The sequence below is a fragment of the Hermetia illucens genome, chromosome 5 (assembly GCF_905115235.1).
Source record: "Hermetia illucens chromosome 5, iHerIll2.2.curated.20191125, whole genome shotgun sequence".
Classification (NCBI taxonomy): domain Eukaryota; kingdom Metazoa; phylum Arthropoda; class Insecta; order Diptera; family Stratiomyidae; genus Hermetia; species Hermetia illucens.
This window is the reverse complement of record NC_051853.1, coordinates 12,740,809-12,759,300: the sequence shown is the minus strand read 5'-3', so window position 1 is coordinate 12,759,300 and position 18,492 is coordinate 12,740,809. Positions and strand designations below refer to the sequence as shown.

The 18,492-nt window shown below is 43.1% G+C and overlaps 1 protein-coding gene across 4 annotated transcripts in view; it reads right to left on the bottom strand.

The window, feature by feature from the left end:
- LOC119658436 (protein amalgam) overlaps positions 1-18,492 on the bottom strand; it is a 174,249-nt gene that overhangs the window by 55,765 nt on the left and 99,992 nt on the right. Inside the window, exons 2-3 of one of the 4 annotated variants that reach the window (XM_038065838.1) lie at positions 7,051-7,243; positions 6,852-6,985 (exon numbers count right to left, since the gene is read on the bottom strand). In XM_038065838.1, the coding sequence (XP_037921766.1) occupies positions 6,852-6,985; positions 7,051-7,165 (249 nt within the window). In that variant the 5' untranslated portion in view covers positions 7,166-7,243. Of the gene's footprint in view, positions 1-6,851; positions 7,001-7,050; positions 7,244-18,492 lie in introns of all 4 variants that reach the window. The other 3 variants (XM_038065840.1, XM_038065837.1, XM_038065839.1) reach the window with 3 other exon arrangements.

Below are 18,492 nucleotides of genomic sequence, written 5' to 3'. Positions count from 1 at the left end.
CTTGGGGACAATCGGTACTGAACAAGATACCGGTCCTCTCCAAAGCTATTGTTTCCAGACCGCTCCTTTTCCTTCCCCCCACCTTTCTGGCAGGGTGAGGTTTCTTCTTCTTCTCTGCCTCATCTCGCAGCTCACGCAGACTCCTGCTGGTGAACTTTGTGAGTTTTTGACCAGGCAGCGGGCAATTCAATGGAAGCCTCCCCCTGGAGATCCCCCCAATGGAGAAGTAAGTGACACACAAATGGACAAAGCCGATATGAGCCTCTTCTCCACAAAGGAATCTGATTTCTTTAACGTGAAGCCCAAAAGCAAGATGATTAAGAAGGAGGGAAGTAGGTTTATCAAAGAAATTAGGTTAATAGAGTCACAAAGTTGGTTGATTGGGTCACACTCGAGAATGGCAGGAGAATGAGCATGGATGACTTAAAAGTCTTCCGAGAACGTAAACCGTTTTGTCCCTCCTAAAACCTTTCATACCTCAAAACTTCATCCCCGCTTCTAACTTATCAAAAGAGTCCTCCTCGTCTTCATAAGAAATGATATCTTTAGGGACGCTCTCTTGGACGACAACCTAGCCAGGGTCTAACATCTAAACAGGAGGAATTCTGATAACCCACAAAAATACATAACTTCCACCACAGTGAAACTGGCCTTTTTGGAACTAAGCTTCCAGGACCCATCGGGTACACCCTAATCCCTGTGAAATAGTTCATTCCGAAACCCAGGCAATGCTATAAATGTCGGAGCCTGGATCACACCCCAAAAATCGGCAAGTCTAATGATAAAAGATGTTTAAGTTGTGATAATGAGGGCAAATGGGAAGAGGCCTGTCAAAGGACGTTTTGTCTCTTGTGTAAGTTCCCAGAACACACTGCTAGGGATCGGGCATGCCGAAAGTGGCAAGCGTATTTGTAATTGGAGGAAAAGCCAGCAAAACTTTCTCCAACTCTCTCAAAGTCCTTAACCCGGACTAATCCTTAGACTCCAACTTCCCGGTCCTTGGGCCGATGAGCAGGAAGTTACCCAAAAAATATATGGGAAGGCAGCGTAGACTAAACAGCTACTTCCAAGTTCTACTAATGTCTTCAACAGCCTCTTTTATTGTATCGTCTCCGAATATTAAAAGGGTGTTTTTGCAAGACTCTCAAACAGTTCATGAAGTCCATATATTCGAGACGCCTATAGTAACCTCAAAAGTACTGCACTTCATTAAGCTGGCAAATGGCACGGATTATTCAATACAACATTCAGAGCCTGCCGAAAAAATTCTATACTAACTATAATAACTTTGACATGATAGGGAGCGTCCAACCTAAACGTAATGGATTTCAGGATAATACAGACATAATACGCAAGTCCAAAATGGACAGATATAGTGAATTCCAGATTGCTTTCAGCAGGGATATCCACTCCCACATCATCAAACCAAAATCCCAACCTCACAATAGTTTCGGCCATCGCCTTCTCAAGCGCCGGCAAAGATGTATTTGGATTCGATGTCAACTTCGCGACGGAAGCCAGCTGAGGTCTCCACCCGAGAGAGGTCATCAAACCATATAAAGGGGTGAGACGATATCGTGGCCTCACCAAACCCACCTTAACTCATGTCGAATAAGAAAAGAAGCAGGAGTAAGTCTGTCACTTCTAACAAATTAACCGTAGTATTCAATAAATTCCCTACAATCATAGCTAGCATTGTTGCTGATAGAACTCTCAAAATTTTCAAAAATTTTACCGCTTTAAATGCATTCAAAGACGAACGGGCCGAACATGCCTTCCGCTGTGGGGAGGAAGCCAACAATTGGGAAGCCATAGGTTCCACAATCCTGGCAACCGATGCTTTGGTTAACCTCATAAATTCCAGATGCGCTGTTTATTCAAATTTCGAACCGCACCTCAGGGCCGAATCCTTCGTTATCTGACAAGCCGTAAAGCTACCAGGTGATGCAAAAGTTGAAAAAAATTGTCATCATCATGGATTTCCTCCAAACGATTAAAGACCCGGCCGACTAGCTGGCCAAATGAACGCATGATGAAATGAGAAAAGCTGAACCTTAAAGGGTCCTTATCGCCTGGTGTCCTTGGCATAGCGGTTCCCCTGATGACAAGATTTTGGAAGGTATTTAGACGATATCTACGTTATCCTCAATAATACCGATGTTGGAAAGAAACGTTCGACTTTCTCAATAGACTGCATACCAATACGAGTTCACCCTGGAAATGGAAAAGGAAGATCGATTGCCCTTTTTGGACCTGTTGTTGGGGAGAATGCAAAAGAAATCAGACCTAGTGATCTACAGAAGACCGATGGACACGAAACCCAGCACTTCGAACCACGCCCATGAGCACAAATTCGCCCCTTTCAACCACATGATCCGCCTGATGCTAACCCCTCCTATTTCGCTGGAGGGCATGATGAAAGAGACAAACCGGATTTTTGAGGTCGCCTGACTGAATGAATACACCAACCGGACCAGTAGCAGCTCGATTAGCAAACGAAAGAAAACGGTTCAATGGTAAATGCTCAGCAAGCTGACTTCGTATCAACAGCCCAGACGGAGAATAACTTTACGATTCAAAAAATTTGAACGAAATCTGGAGAAACATGTTTTGGAAGTCATTTGCAGCGGTAGGAATACCCAGCACAAAACCCTTCTACTATCAAATGGAGTAATCCAGGATATACTTGATTTCTAACGCAGATTGCGGAAGAAATTTCGGTGGAACCACATTTTGTTATAGAACGCAGAAGGATCAACCCTTCAACAGCAGTCAAAACAAGGGTTACTCCTGGCTATTCAAATTCATGGGGAGGCACACTCCTAGACAAAATTATAATATCCGTTCCATCCGGAAGACGAGTAATCAGGGGGAAATAGTGAATGATGCTTCAATTACCACGGACATACCTAAGAGAGTGAGTATAAATAGAACGATCCTGTATTTCCAGTTAAACTCCCTTAGTTGAAATTTTGAACACACCCAAACAGAAGCTTTCTGTTGTACGCAATCCGTTGTGACAGTTTGACAGAAGTCATTCCGCAAATGTTCAGAATGCAGCTGTGGAAGCAGCGAAGCTTTTTTCAGATTGCTTAGCGAATTCCGATAGACAGCCCTGACAGGGCAATTTCTGTTAACGGAAGCAAAAGAACATTGGGCTTGCGGGTTATATGCCCAATATGTTGAATGAAGACACCCCCCGTTTCACTATCCATGGCATGGCTTTGCGGCAGTTACTGAGGACTATCTATAGCCTGAGGTTCGACTATATAGCGTAAAATGTTCGATGAGCCGTAAAAAGCTGGAGGCATTGTAGGGATCCTGGTTTGGATCGTATGTAGAATTTCTGGTACAAAACGTTCACCAGTATATACGTGCGGATAGCACACAGTTTAAATCCGATTATTTGTGGGCCCGACCAACCTGCTGAACGGAATCCCAGAAAAATCCGAGAGGTCAGGATTATAATGGATAATGCAACATCGATCGCTGTCTTTGGCCTGAACTAAAACTCTGCCAAGGTCCGTCTCAAAAGCTAATCAAAAGACGTGCTCTGGCTAATATTGTCGGTTCTTTCAATCGCCTTCAGTGGTTACCCCAATGCGTCAAGAGAACAGAGGATTTGGAAGTCAGGTTTCTGTTCGGACGAGGTTCCCTTGTAGCACAAGCGTATTTCCCGGTGAATCCATTACAGAAGAAGGCGTTATTACGAGTTTCACAGGCGCTTCCGAATTTGCTTTCGCAGCGGTAGTTACAGTATCGATAGTAGCGGGAAGGTGACTGTAACATTGCTTTGTCTGCTCCGAATTGATGAGTCCGTTTTTTTCTACAATACAATTGGACGAGGGAGTCATACGTTACTGGTCCCACGTTACGATAACTCTGCCTGGAATAAAAAAGGGACCCGTAGACCAAAAGCGTTACATCGCGAACCAGGTCACTAGAATTTAGAATCTAGCAAGCAATCCTAGGCTTGAGGGCGTACCAGTTTCAAAGGTAATCCAGCAGACCGTGCCTCAAGGGCAGTTGGTCTTTACGAATTAATCAATCATCTATGGAGAAGAGGTCACCGGAGCGGCAATGACTAATCTCAGACAATGTTCTGAGGAAGCAACTTATTCTACCGGTATATCAAGCTACAACGATCTTGGAAGGGTACGTTTTCAGTTTTATATGCAAGGTCACATAGTAGTACTTAAGGATACTTCTAGCGAGGAGAGTTGAATAGAGTAAAGCGGGTTTGAAGGAAGTCAGTAGGAAGGAAGGAAGGAAGGAAGGAGTTTAGTATATAGCCTAACAATTTGGCAGATCGATTGGGGGCTTCGAGACAGTGGATGATGGGGAAGAGCTTATTGTGAAAAGTGACTCCGAGACCTTGAGTGCAGTTCTGATATGATCAGGAATATCTGTCAAGAGAGGAGGCAAAGAAGGTGATGTGAAAGTGATGATTTGAATGAGTAGCACATCGAGTGACTATTGTTGACGTTAAGATCTAACCCATTAGCAGAGTACTAGGGAACCAGCGTGCCCATCAGCGACAGTGGCAACCAGCTTAAGGTCGTCAGTATAGAAGAAGCAGGGACAAGGGTGAACAAGAGGTCGCCGATAAAGAATAAGAAATACAGGAGGCCCAGAATAGAAACCTGTGGATCGCCGCCTAAGGGGAGGGGGGAAGGAGGCAGATGTGCAGCTATCAAAAGAGACACGGCAGGATCGGTTGGAAATATAAGAGGGAAGCCATGCTGCAGCTGATGTGGAAACTCTAAGAAAGTGAATTCGATCAAGTGACAGAACGTTGGTATGAAACCTTACAGTAGAACATTGAAAAAAATCTGAATTTGAAATGGAAAATTCTGATTTTGAAATGGAATTGTCTAGATTTGAATTAAAAAATCCTGAAACTGACTTGGAAAAGCCACAAATCAGTTTGAAAAAATCTGAAATTGTTTGAAAAGTTCTTCTTCTTCTTTGAGCTTCATCATATTGTTGATATTTCCCTGATGCGTATATTCGGCTAGGGACAATGTGATTATTAAGATTGTGGAGCAGTGGCCGTGTAGTGAAGACAACACACAACTGCTCAGATTTTGAAATTAAAGGACGCGATCGATGGACGAAGATGGTTGGTGGAAGGATATCTGTAAACCCAACACCCCAAATGGGCTGTAGAGTCTCGATGACGCCTTCGATGGCTTCGAAAACTATAAAGCAAAAGTTTCATAAATGAAGTCGAAGATAAGACGTCACCATCAAGCTGAACGAGAGAGGGAAAGACCCGAAGTTTTTTCGACAGCGTAGAATAGAGATTTCATTGAAACAAAAAAATTAAAGTAGGAGAACGGACCGAAATTTCCCCACTTCCCTGCTCACCACAACGACTACGGTTGATAACTTTCGAACCGAAATCCTCGGGGTGTGATTATGCGAGGAGTACTCCACGGTCGAAACGCGAATAGTTCATGGTGGATGAGATGTAAGGCTATGTGACACTGAAGACTTGGAGGAATATCAACCAGGAGTAAACATTTTACGGAAGATCATAACACAGAAGTTTGGTAAAAAATAAGAAGCAATCAAAGAAACGAAAGCTTTGGAAAAACCAGTGCGTGTGGCAAACAATCACTGTCAGTGGCAGTGACCTGGCCAGAACTAAGCGATTTAAATATCTCGGGGCAATGCTGTCAGCCAATGGAGAACTGCGTTATGAAATTGCTTCACGCATTAACGCTACCTAGAGGAAGTGGCATTCTACAACTGGTGTCCTTTGTGATCGACGTATCAACGAACATCTCAAATCTAAAATTTACCGCAATGTCGTCCGTCCAGTCGCTCTCTATGGTTCTGAGTGTTGGCCGACCATGAAAGACAATGAACGGCGTCTTGCGGTAATGGAGACGAAGATGCTACGTTGGACTAGTGGCGTCACACGTTTAGATCACACCCGAAATGAGGATATCCGCGATCGATATGTGGTTGCACTGATCGTGGAGAACTGCGAGCAATAATATGTTTTCCAAGTTTAAAATGTTTTTATATCTGAAAATTCAAAACTGGATCCAAGTAATGCAAAGCCGAATGCAACTTAATTTGATAATGCAAATGTGTAGAACTTTATGGTTATTAATTATTAATCGAGTAGAAAGCATAAGCATTTAGCATTAAAACGAAAAAAAACAAGAGTGTTTGTCAATGGCCTTAATTTTTTGTGATGTAAACGTAGGCTTTAAGCCTGCAAATTATACTTATCTAAAGGTACCATATTTGCACATATTGGAATTTCAAAGATTTTCAATTTTATGTTAAATTTGTTGAAATTCATGGCATATTATCTGCAGGAAATCTACATCGACCTTTATTAGCGGAAGCTTTTTTAGATTTTTCTCGTTTTCTTACCAACGCCTGTGCTAACCATATTAAGCAAGTGCTGTATATATATTTTTGTGCATCCTTTTTAGTTTAAATTTATTTTAAGATTGAAATTATTACCAGTGGAAGAACCAATAACAAATTATGCTTGGTGCGATACTAACTCTAAGAGGGTGCTCTCGGTGCTCATCGCAAAGTAAATAGTTTTCGCTTTCAACGAAAAACTCAGTGCTTTATTCAATTAAATTTTATTTATACGAAATTAGCCAATGTGTATCTTTACAGAATTGTGCAGATAGAGTTTAAGTGCTGGCATTCCGGTGCATCTAACTGAAGATCAATCAGTGCATGGTGGTGCATCATCATCACAAGGCAGTTCGTTATAAGAAAAAATAAATTTTTGGTGATTCTCTTCTGTGCACTTATCAATTATCTTTGAATCATTTTAATTTGCTCACTGTGACGTCGTAATAACCGATACGTACCCTTGCTTGCCCTGAGTCCGAACTCACCCTATAACCACCCAAATTGTTTACGACACAGGTGAAGGTGGCATCACGTCCTTGTGCCACCGTCACATTTTCCAAAGGGATCACAAAGTCCGGTTCGAATGCTCCAACTGAAAAGAGTCCAACTAATCATGAGGTGTGACGACGTGAAAACATCGAAATACATCGCACTTACCTATGTAGTTTGAAATGATCAGAACGGTGAGTAGAGTCCAGCTTAGGCTGCGATGAGAAAACGGAAGCCATCCAAAACATTTTAGAATTTTGGAATTTCGTATCAATCTCGTCATCCTGATATTTTTAATACCATCCTTTACCGGTTCTGAGTTTTACATGGTCCTTAAAGATAGCTGGTTCCTGAATGATTCCTATAAGAAAGTATGTTACCATTAGAAAATCGTTGGTAAATTCTCTAATTTAAAATTATATATATATATTATAACCAATAGCATATATACAGTATAGCCATAAGTTCCGTCAGTAAATCGTGAAACGTCGAAATGAGAAAAGAAAAACGGTGGCAACACTGTGAACGTTTAATATATAATAGAATCCTCTCTTACTCCCACTTAAGTTTCAGACTGCCGCAGGTAGTTGTTTGTGAGCAGTGTAACGATGAGGTCCGGCAAGTACGAGAAACGAGTGGATATTGTTATCTTATATGCGTGTGGAAAGACGGCCAAAGAGATTCATAAAACGCTTAAACCGCTATTCATAAGTGAATGATTCGTGTAACGAACGTTACAACGGTACAGAGAAACAGATGACATCGAAGATTGACCGAGAGAGGGGCGTGAGAGGTCTGTACGACACGTGTGCAGGCTGTTAGTACAAGATTTTACCGGAATTCGCTGCATAAACAGAAGCATTTAGCGAGTAAAATGAACGTCTTCACAGGTACCATGAGTCGTATTTTACGCGATGATCTCCAGTAAGGGGCGTACAAACGCTGTGAAAGCCACTTATGATTAAACTAAAAGAAATCTGAATTCAGGGAATTCATTTTTCTAGATGAAAAAATCGATGAATTAAAGATAAATTTAGTCGCTAAAATGATCGGGTGTATAGATGGTCATGTTATGAGGCTAAGGATCGAGCACCAAACGTTCAAAGGAGGCACCACCTTTCTTCAGGAATGGTGTGGTGGGGAGTTTTCTATCAGGGCGTGACGTGTCAAGAGCAACTCAGCAGTGTATGAAGAGATGTTAGAGACCGTAGTTGAGCCTCTGAATGAAAGCTTGTTCGAGGGTAATATTGGTGCTTTCCGCAGGATTTCACGAAGGCAAAGAAAATTCAAAATTTCACATCGTTGAGCGTAGCAGATTTCATAGCATCAGCTGACTGGCCTTCTGGAAACCCAGACTTAACTCCATTGGATTATTATCTGCAGAATAATCTTGAAGAGGTCGCCTATCCGCCACTCCAATTTGATAACCTTGAATGCCAGTGCGGTGGGAAATAGTTCGTACACCGATCAATGTGTGGCCCGATCGTCTGAAGCTTTGTGTGAAGAACCATGGCGATAATTTTGAATAATCAATACGTACGCTTACTTATTAAACTATTTTGTACCGTTTGACATAATTTCAGCTTTGCAGCTATTTCGGTTTTGCTGTGACAAATTTTTATTTGTAACAAATTTTTATTTAAAATGACATTTCTGGTCAGAGAAAATGAAAATAAACAGCCAGCTTACCAACGGTCAATCAAAAGACAAGAGCTATATATGTCAAAATCTGAAAAGGTAGTGCCAATGAGCCACGAAGGAGCACCACCGAATAAGTGCATCTTCAGCAGACATATCTTTCACTTCGCATGTGATTGACGCCATGCCAGTAGGGCCTGGGAAAACAGGTTAGGGTCTTCGACCTGCTTCGACTTGCTTAGCAAGTGGGTATTGATAAAATTATGGTTGAAGAGGGTGGATGGAAATAGGTTGATATTTTAAATGGATTTCTGAAAATTATTACTAGCATTTTTTCTGATTGACTTCATTTTCTTTTTTCGACCTTTAACTACATATATCTATTGTGATAAAATTTAAGGCGGGTGTCCCTGCTTTCGAATCACATCATGTAGCGGTCATTTGAAAGGGATTTTATCAGCAGAGGTGGTTGAAAGACACTTTGCTTTTTCAGGTTGTGAAACGTTCCCTGGATAAGTATAGGCAGTGGGTAATATAAGTCGACTATTGGAGGGGTTAAACGTGCGATTCTATTGAAGTAAATGTAGCTGTACCCACGCCAGTTATTAAAATCTATTGATTTGGGTGTAGGACAAAATATGCTAAAATTGTGAAACAGAGATTTATATCGGAGGTGTAATTCGGGGTCTCAATTTTTTAATGAACTGAATGCTGAATGTGGTATCGTCTCTTTCTTCCGCCTTTTATGGCAGCTTTAACCTTTCTATGCTCTTTTGGTCTATTATGTTACTCCTGGCCTTATTTTTCTCTCCAATAACTCCACCCAGCCTTTCCTTCCTTTTCTCACTTTCATGAACACTTGTGCCACCCTTTAATTTAATCTGTCCCGAAATCATTTAAATCGCACTCTTATCGGAGTGAGGTCTCTAGTCCTCTCTAACCTTCCACTGCGTGACCTTTTCCATTTCCCTTATGCCCCTTTTTCGTTACTCCTGACGCCTATCATACTGTTCTCAAGTATGATGCCCAGATTACTCGACTCCACCCTCCTGTTGCGCGAAAGCCTGCCAGGTTAAACTTTTGTAAGGCAAGCTTCGAAGGTGTAAACTCAGCCCTGGCGACAATCAACTGAACTCCCCTGGTCTCTCCATTAGCTGTGAGTGCTCAGTATCTTACATACCATTTTATCAGATGTTCTTCTCTGTTACTCTCGCTCTCTGTCCTCGCGCTCTTACTCTGTCTGGGTCACCACAGAAGTCGACAAAAAATGTCAAAAACTCACCACCAGGAAGAAGTTTCTGTCCTCTGCAAACCATGCTGACTTTGTTTTATTCGGCCAAATCCTTAATACTTAAGTCTAGGAAGGAATATCTGTTCAATATTGATAACTCACCGGAGCATGGAAATCTCAAACCATCCTGATCTCATATTCGCAACTTCCGCAGTCCTGCCTAGCTATCTCCTCCTTCCATTAAATTTTCTGGCTCCTCTGGCAACTCTGCTCACATAACTTGTGATTTACGCTGCCGCTAGTTTTCCTCAGTCTATGATCCCTCCTTTTCTCTCCTGCCGGGTATCTTCAAGCATTTTCCCTTCTTACCTCTCTCCTTATCGAGCAACCCATTGGGAAATTTGATGCTGATGTTGGCCTTGGATACGACGTCTACCATGCTTCTTTTTGCATAAAACTGGTCAAACCATCCCTCTTTCATTATTTTCACCAACAGCCTCGAAGCCAACCATTTTCTTGGCCTGTGAACAGAGACTCTCATCATCCCTATCACCAAAGTGGTGGTCACATGTTTGCTGAGAATTACCGTCCCATTTCGCTCTTCTCCTCCTGTTGTAAAATCTATTAAAAGTATGTCAGCAACTGGTTGTCCGTCCACTTTGGCCATCTTATAATGAAAGAGCAATGCAGTTTGTTAAGCGTAGGGCCACTGCCTCCAAACTGCTCGATTTCACCAAGCTTGCAGACAAATGTCTAAATTTACTTCAGGAAGTGCATACTATCTACACTGACTTTGCTAAAGCCTTCGACACTGTAAATCACAATATACATTTGTCCAAACCCTCCTTTCTCAACGTTCCATTACCACTTATTTCATGGCTTGCTTCTTACCTTTCCGAACGATTCTGTCGTGCCTCTTTTATTGCCTGCACATCCTGTTTCTTCTCCTCCTCCTCCTCTGGCGTCTACAAGGATCTATTCTGGGCTCTTTATTACTTTTATTCTTTGTCAACAATCTTCCCTTTCATCCTTACTTGTCCCTTTTTATTCTGTCCCGAAGACCTTAAGCTGTTTTTGGCTGATCACCCTCCCGTGACAGTGCTTGCCTTGCCCTTGAACAGGTGCAAGGTAAATTCACCCGTTCCCTCTTCTTTAAGAAAAACTTTCCCCCTGTGGGCTATCCTTCCGGCCTTTGGATTTGCTTTGTTTCTTTTTTCAATCGTTCATTAAACCTCCCCAATATGATGGATGATACGGTATGTGAAAGAGGAAACCAGGTAAGTATGGAAACTGTCAAAAGATGAAAATAAAAATTTTAGGTAAGAGGGCCCTGTCTTCCGGGTTGGTCACATTAAATAAAATAGAAACGGTCAAACGATTATTCTGAGTGGCCGAGGATGACCTAGAGAGGAAAAGCTATCCCAGAAACCTAAAAGTTGAGCAAATTGACCATGAAGGTTCGCCCCCAAATACTGAAGCTCCATCGGAGAACTCGGTCGATACGTGCTTGCACGCCTATGTTCTAGCCAGGCTCGAGAATGTGAGGAGGTCCTTTGAGCGCTACGATCCCTAACATGTCATCCTCGGCCACTCAGGATGGTCGTTTGACCATTTCTATTTCATTTAATTCATAACAAATGGCGCCCAATGTGGGTTTTGACTACTTGAACCAGTGTTCCTAAGTCTCAATATTCCTTCCCACCTTATATAGTAGAGTTTCCTGCCCTATCCTTGGTAGTATACCACAAGAGCTAGTCGTTTGTTGTGTTTGTCTTTGAGAATTAACATCTCCTTGGTGATTGCCTTCCAGAAGTCTTCGGATCTACGTGCCTTTGCAGCTATATACCGAAAGGTATTGCCCTGCGAGCCTCTGTCCAGTGTCCTTCCCTACCTCTGTGTTAAATGGCTATCTCTTCGTTTCAGATTTCGAAAAATTTAATATTCTTTCTTCTTCGTAGGGATGAAGCGACGGGTGAGATGAATAATAATAATAATAATCGTTGGCACAACAATCCATATTGGATCAGGGCCTTGAAGTGTGTTAGAGCACTTCATTCAAGACCGTAACGGTACACTACAGTAGACTGTAGGAGACAATGTGGTCAGCATTGCGCTCGCCCGAGATTATTACCCTGATTTGACTCAGGTACTCATTCACAGCTGAGTCGACTGGTATCCGACGTCAAATCACGATACAAATCCCTCTGCCACCAGCGAGATTTGAACCGGTGAGATGAATCCTTGATGGAATACGAAGGTAGTCGGCTACATGCTGTGTCGTTCCGTCCTCAATGATTCATCCTCATTCTGTCCTCTGACTCCAAACTAGGAAGATTGAATTCTCACGACCCCTTCTTCTCTCCTCCTCCTCAGCCCCGCAACGCTCCCACATCATGGGGACATCCTCCAGAATAATGGCTGAAGGATGTCAAGGAAGGGAGGGAACCTCAGAGTCCGTGCCTCTGTAAACATCTAAGGCAGAAGAAACAGGACTCGAAACAGTGATTCGTCATGGATCTTCCCCCCTCGATCGCGGCACTCGGGCCCGGAGATGCACGGCTCTACGCGTGTGGTCGAGCCATCGTTTTTTAAGATTTTGTGTAAAATAAAACCTTATTAAAATCGGTTTATTGTATGTCTGCCTGTCTTTTTTTATGAATGGAGTTGGAAATCTTACAAAGCCACTGCCACGCCAGGTTGCAGAAGTGTGTGGGATCCTCACCCACTAACACTTCCCCCACTTTCTCCTTTTTCCTTCCCCGCGAACCGCAGCAAAGCATTACTTCGCGGAATGGACTGCGCTTAAGCGACAAACCTTTCGATCTTCGCGTCTTTTTTGCCCGTTCCACTTTTCCAAGGAACTCTTGTATACTTTTGATTGCGGAATTCACCATACACCAGTTTTCCTCCGATTTCAGCATTTCTCGAACGATGTTCTGCGGGTTTAGGTTGATTTTGTGGGAGTCTTTTCCTCTCTTAGTAAAATTGTGGACAGTGAAACATAACATCAACCCTTTGAGAGTCATCGCACAGTTGCTACCACTTTTCCAGGAACTCTCGCCTTGCCGCCTTTTGATATTCTGTATCCTTTTCAGGTGGATTCATTTTCCTTTTCTTGTATAGGCAGTGTGCCTCACTTACCAGAATGTTCATCAGGTTCATTCCCGCAATAGTGCACGCTGCGTCGTCTGATATTGTTTTGAAGGCGCTGCACACACGCTCTTAGCGACACTAAGCGGTAAGACATATTTATCCTCCTTTGATTACGCTCACACGCTAGTGCTTCCTCCCAAACTAGTGCCTCGTATAATAATGTGGAGCGGCCATAGGTAATCTGAGACTGTATCTTGTGCCTTCAATGTTGGGTATCATCCGCCCTAATGATGCGCTGGTATTTGCTGATTTCTCACAGGCATAGTCCAGGTGTCCCATGAAATTGATGTTAGTATCAATCATCACTCCTAGGTAACCGGGTTCGAATGATTCGTGATGATGTGACCACCAACACGAATATTAACCGTATTCCTCTTCCTACGGTTGGTAATTAAGTCCGCGTCCATCTTTTGATCCGCAAGGTTAAGCTGAACCATCTCCAGCTACGCTTTTATAGAGCTAATGGTTTCGCTAGCGTTCACTTCAACGTCTACGGGTTGACGACGACTACAGCTAGATCATCTGCGAAACCGATTATTGTAGCCTCCTTTGGCACGGAAAGGACACGGACTCCATTGTACATCACTTTCCACAGGAGAGGACCCAGCACTGAGCCATGTGACACTCCTGCAGTGCCGGTGTACTGCTTAGATCCCTCATCCATATCGTACCAAAGTATCCTCTCCGAGAGGTAACTTGTGAGGAAATTAGTCAAATAACTGGGGACACCAGTAAGCAGTTGCCTGCAACGTGCCGACAGTCGACGCCCTTTTCCCTCTGCCAATGCATACATTCAGGCTCAGCCTTGCCCTCCCTCAACATATCACCTCCCCCCCGTTTTCTACATCTTTTTGACCAGTCACAGTTACCGGTGCATTTCGCCGCTATGTGGTCAAATTCCAGGCATCTAAAGCAGCGTTTGAGGGACCCCTGCTGCCTTAGTCGAAAACGAACCAACTTATTTTTACTTTACTAGCCACCAGCAGTTTGAACGCTGCTTTATCTGGTAAGCGCAGCCTCCGTGTGTCTTCCTCAGTCTGTGTGTCTTCCTCAGTCTGGGGGGGGGGGGGGCAAACGATGTTTCGTCCGTATTCTGATACTGCTCCTCTGCTTGATTTTTCCACTGGACACTTCCGTGTTTATTAGGCTTCCGGGAGCTTCCCTGATTTGTTCCTTCATTTGGGAGGAGATCACAGGATCGTCGAGCTTGTCCTAAATGGTAGAAAAACTAAGTCCTGCGACATGGTCTGAACGGTGTAGTCACCCCACTATGGGCTAATGAATGCCCAGTTTGTGGGGCACCTTTCCGTGTTTTTTGAACAGGCATTCTTGGGTGTGATGTACTCCTTTTAAATGTCTCCAGGCTGCTTGTAGTATTCGATACAACTGTGCCCAAGTAATCCACCACCGAGGCACTGCAGTGAAGGATATCGACGGCCGAAAGTCTGCTCGCCCACTCCCAAAATCCGCCGGCACTGGAATTCCAAGTCCTTACACTGTAAGTTTTTCTCTCCTTTCTTCTTCCATATTTATTTCTTGTTCTGGGTGTCCTTCCCGTAACCATTTTTGTCTCCGGGTGGGTGTTTTTCTCCCACCTACCTGACCTGCGCAAAAACATGCCCATGCACGGAGGTGCCAAATGCGTAGATGTACATATTCCTACGCATACGCCGAGCATTTTCTTATCCGCAGGAAGGCAGCTCCACACATGTCTGTCTGTCCGTCATACGCATTTTTCTCAGAGACGGTTATAGCGATTGACACCAAATTTGATGGGATTCGAGAACGTCCACGCATACAGTGATTTTAAGGGGGGGCATCTGTATACTTGCAACAAGGGGATGTACATTTTTTTTCAACAAATATAATCCTGTGGCGCATCAAACGAAAGCTCTCCGTTAGTACTTTCCGAAGCCGGGTTTGGTTTTGACATTTGTTGGAAAGGTTGGGAGTGCGGGAGGCCGAAAGTGATCATTTCTTTAAGGGACCGATTTTCAGAAACTAGCAAACTGAAAAATCTGAAAAAAAAACCAAGAGGCTGCCACTATATGGTGGCTGGGCCCTGAAATACCCTCCATATCGAAATCTGGTGAAATAAAGTTAATAATAGTATATTGCTATAATTTTTAGTAACAGGCTGCAAAACCCTCCTTAAGGTCATCCTAGCAGTAGAGTAGGCTATAACACGTGTCGACCGAGCGCTCCACTGGAGCTTCAATATTTGCAGGCGGACCTTCACGGTCAATTTTGCCAACTTTTTAGGTTTTTGGGAATAGCTTATCTCTCTAGGTCATCCTGGGCCAGTCACTCTATTCCATTTAGCTCTTTACATCACATTAAAAGATTAGCCGTGCCAGCTTTATTACTTCTAGTATGCATATCAATTGTTTGAAGTATTCATAGTCCCGAAACCGTACATCCAAACCACGGAGGCGTAAATAAAATCTAAATATTTTCCGATGACTATTCACACTTTTCCTTCAATTATTCTCATAATTACTCTCCAGCTACTTTCGAAATTGCATTGGAATGAAACAAGATAAACTGGAAATCCACCATTTCATCTAAGACAATGTTGAACACTTACTAAACTGTACTCTCGACGATTACTATCGGATTTCTCCAATTTATCCTTCAACCCAATTGACCGAACGCAGGAGTCATGGAAACGAGAAACTCAACAAATTGATGTTCGCAACACATAGCACGGACGACATGAAGACACTCAGCATCTTCGGAAATCTAAAATATTATCCTTATCCGATTCCCGAGTGTTTAATCCTTGAAATTCAGTTACCCTGATACGTGTCGCAGACGTAAGTCGCAACAATATATGTACACCCACACAGTTATCCCCACGACTTGGTTTTCCACAGGATCTAGGAGTATCTAGGATGGCCTCGTCATCTTTATTTTGTGCTCGCCCGAATAAGGAGACCAGCATGTTTGTATGTTGTCTTTGCAATGATAGCCAAAGGATGGCCAGCAGTCCTGCTCAACAATTTCGACTCTCCCCATTCCGATTTTCCTCTTAAAGTCATTTTTTACTTTGGGGGTCTTTGCTTTGGTTAACAATATCAAATTTCCAGATACAGCACGTTTCTAATATACGAGAGTGTTGGCCTTTTGGCACGTTTCTTCTCTTATTTTTCGTCACGGTTTTATTTTTACAGCCAAACTCCTCTCTCGCGCACTTTCAGATCCTTGCCGAGGAACGTAAGAATCCTTGCTTGATGGCCATGTTATGTTCATGATATTGTTGATACTGTTGCTGGTAGGTGGGTGGTGTTACCGGTTTTCTGCAATTCTGTGCGGAGTTCTCAGCATTCCTTGTTAGTGTCGATTACGACGAACTTCATCCTTCATTCTCCTTTAAGTTCTGGAATAGTTTTCACAAAAATGCTCGTACTAAAAAATTAATCAACTGAATTTTACTATTATTCTGTCCATTAAAGCAGATACTAACGTCGTGAAAAAGTTAACACATTTTTAACCACAACATCTGGAAAGAAGTGCGGTATTACCTCATTCTATCCATTTCTATCGGTTACATCCTATCTTCTATTCCTGATGCTGAATAATAAAGCATAAGTTGGCGATAAACCTAAGTAAACCGATAAACCTAAGTGAAGGAGTAAGTAAGGGAAACAAGTTTCCAGGTGTAAATGGCTAAGGGTATCCAAAGAGCCGCGGATGAGGCACATCTTCGAAATATTGGAGACCAGGTGATTACAGCCAAGAAGAGAGAAAAGGGACATCAAGCAATAGATTCGAGGACAACAACCAACAAAGACCACTCCGCAGAAAGCGGGGACAAACAAGAGCACATCTGAGATCAAAATACCAGACGTCAAGAAGGAGGCAGGTCTCAGTACCGCAGGTGCTAAATGGTACCAGCGTTATCTGAATGAAGACCAAAAACCAGAAGATGTTTTAAGAAGGGCCAAGATAGACCAAGCCAAGAAAGCGGGGCGCAGCAGAAATTAGCCTGCATGAGGGGAATGCTCCCAAAAAATTCTAGCCTGAACCCAAGAGGGGAGAAAACCCGGGTAGATTAGGGGTGAAGGCAGGAATCGGGAAGCCCGCCATTAGCTATGCTAGTGGGCATTCGACTGGTCATAGCGCCGAAAACGTTTCCAGAGCAAATACTCACTCGTGAGGAGTAGAAAACTTTTGAACACCTTTTCGTCAGGCAGATGTGCAAGGGATGGACTGCGAAATTTGTGTTCACCCGAATACGCTCTCGACCAGGTCACATACTGGTGGACGAAAGACAGAGTGGTTTAGGGCCATAGTTCCTAAATTGTAAGGCTGAAAAGGAGCAGAACTGTCAACATGTGCTAGGGATGATATACCAGGAGCACACATGGTGACAGTGTTTCTCCCGGAAACCGCAACAATAGAGACGGAAAATCTCATTGACCTCCTAATCGCTCAGAATGAGGATCTCCATACACGATTATGAAGAGTTTTCAGGAGAAAGGGCAAGGGTAGACTCCTCACGATCGGGATAGATGATCGATCCCAAGAGGCAATCAAACGTCGCGGTTGCCATACCAAATATGGATTTGGCAGCATACCTGTGCATGTGCTCAGGGCAAGCCGAGGAAAGGCATCTCGGAGGAGACACTGGGTGGAAAGGATACCGAGGTCTCCGAAGAAACTTCGGTGGCCATAGAGGCGGGAAGCACTGGATCAGTCACGGAAGTAAATCTGCTGCCTAGTAAAGAGCAGAAGCTTGACGACCTAGACTTAGATCTTTTAGGGCTTAGGGTAGACATGCCGGAGCAGAAGGCCGATATTCCGACAGTGGAGAAGAGCTCCAAACAATAACGCAGCTAATGGCCAGCACTAAGAAAGCCCCGACAAGCCTTCACCATGTTGAATTTGCGATAATTGCAAGGGCAAGTTCCAAAGAGAACATTGGAATCCTTGAGTGCATCGGAGATAGATTTGATGATCCCAATCGATGTTCTGGAAAAGTATATTTATTTGGTTATGACAATTCGCTATATTATCCGATGCGTCCAAACATGAATATATCTTATTTCAATATCTGAGTATTGAAGGTCCACTAATTTAAAGCTACAATGCCCAGTACTGGAAAACATTCTGAACCACATGTTAAAATCAAAGAAGACGATATGGCAATTACCGGGGGCGATTCTCCTGAGCCCTGCATAACCATCTACTAGATGTCAGCAGCAACCTTTGATGCTTCACATCTCCCATTAAAAAAGATTGACAGGCACAACACACTAGCGAACAGTGAACGGGTTTGAATAAAATTTTGTTTTATACAAAATTTTTTTGTTTTATACAAAATTTTTGAATGAAATGCGCAGAAATCGATCTTCGAGAGAAATAAGCTGTGATAGTTGATATTTCTGAATTGGTGTGCTTATTAGAGTTGGCCGAAAAAGAGAACTACTCTACCTGTTTTATCAACAAATTTGCTATTTTTGAGGAGGAGTAAAAGAATTTGTGATAGGACCGCATTGTATGGACCCTATTCCCTGCGCACCCCATATAATTGTAAGGCCAAGTTCCAAAGAGAACATTGGAATCCCTGGGTGCATCGGAGGTAG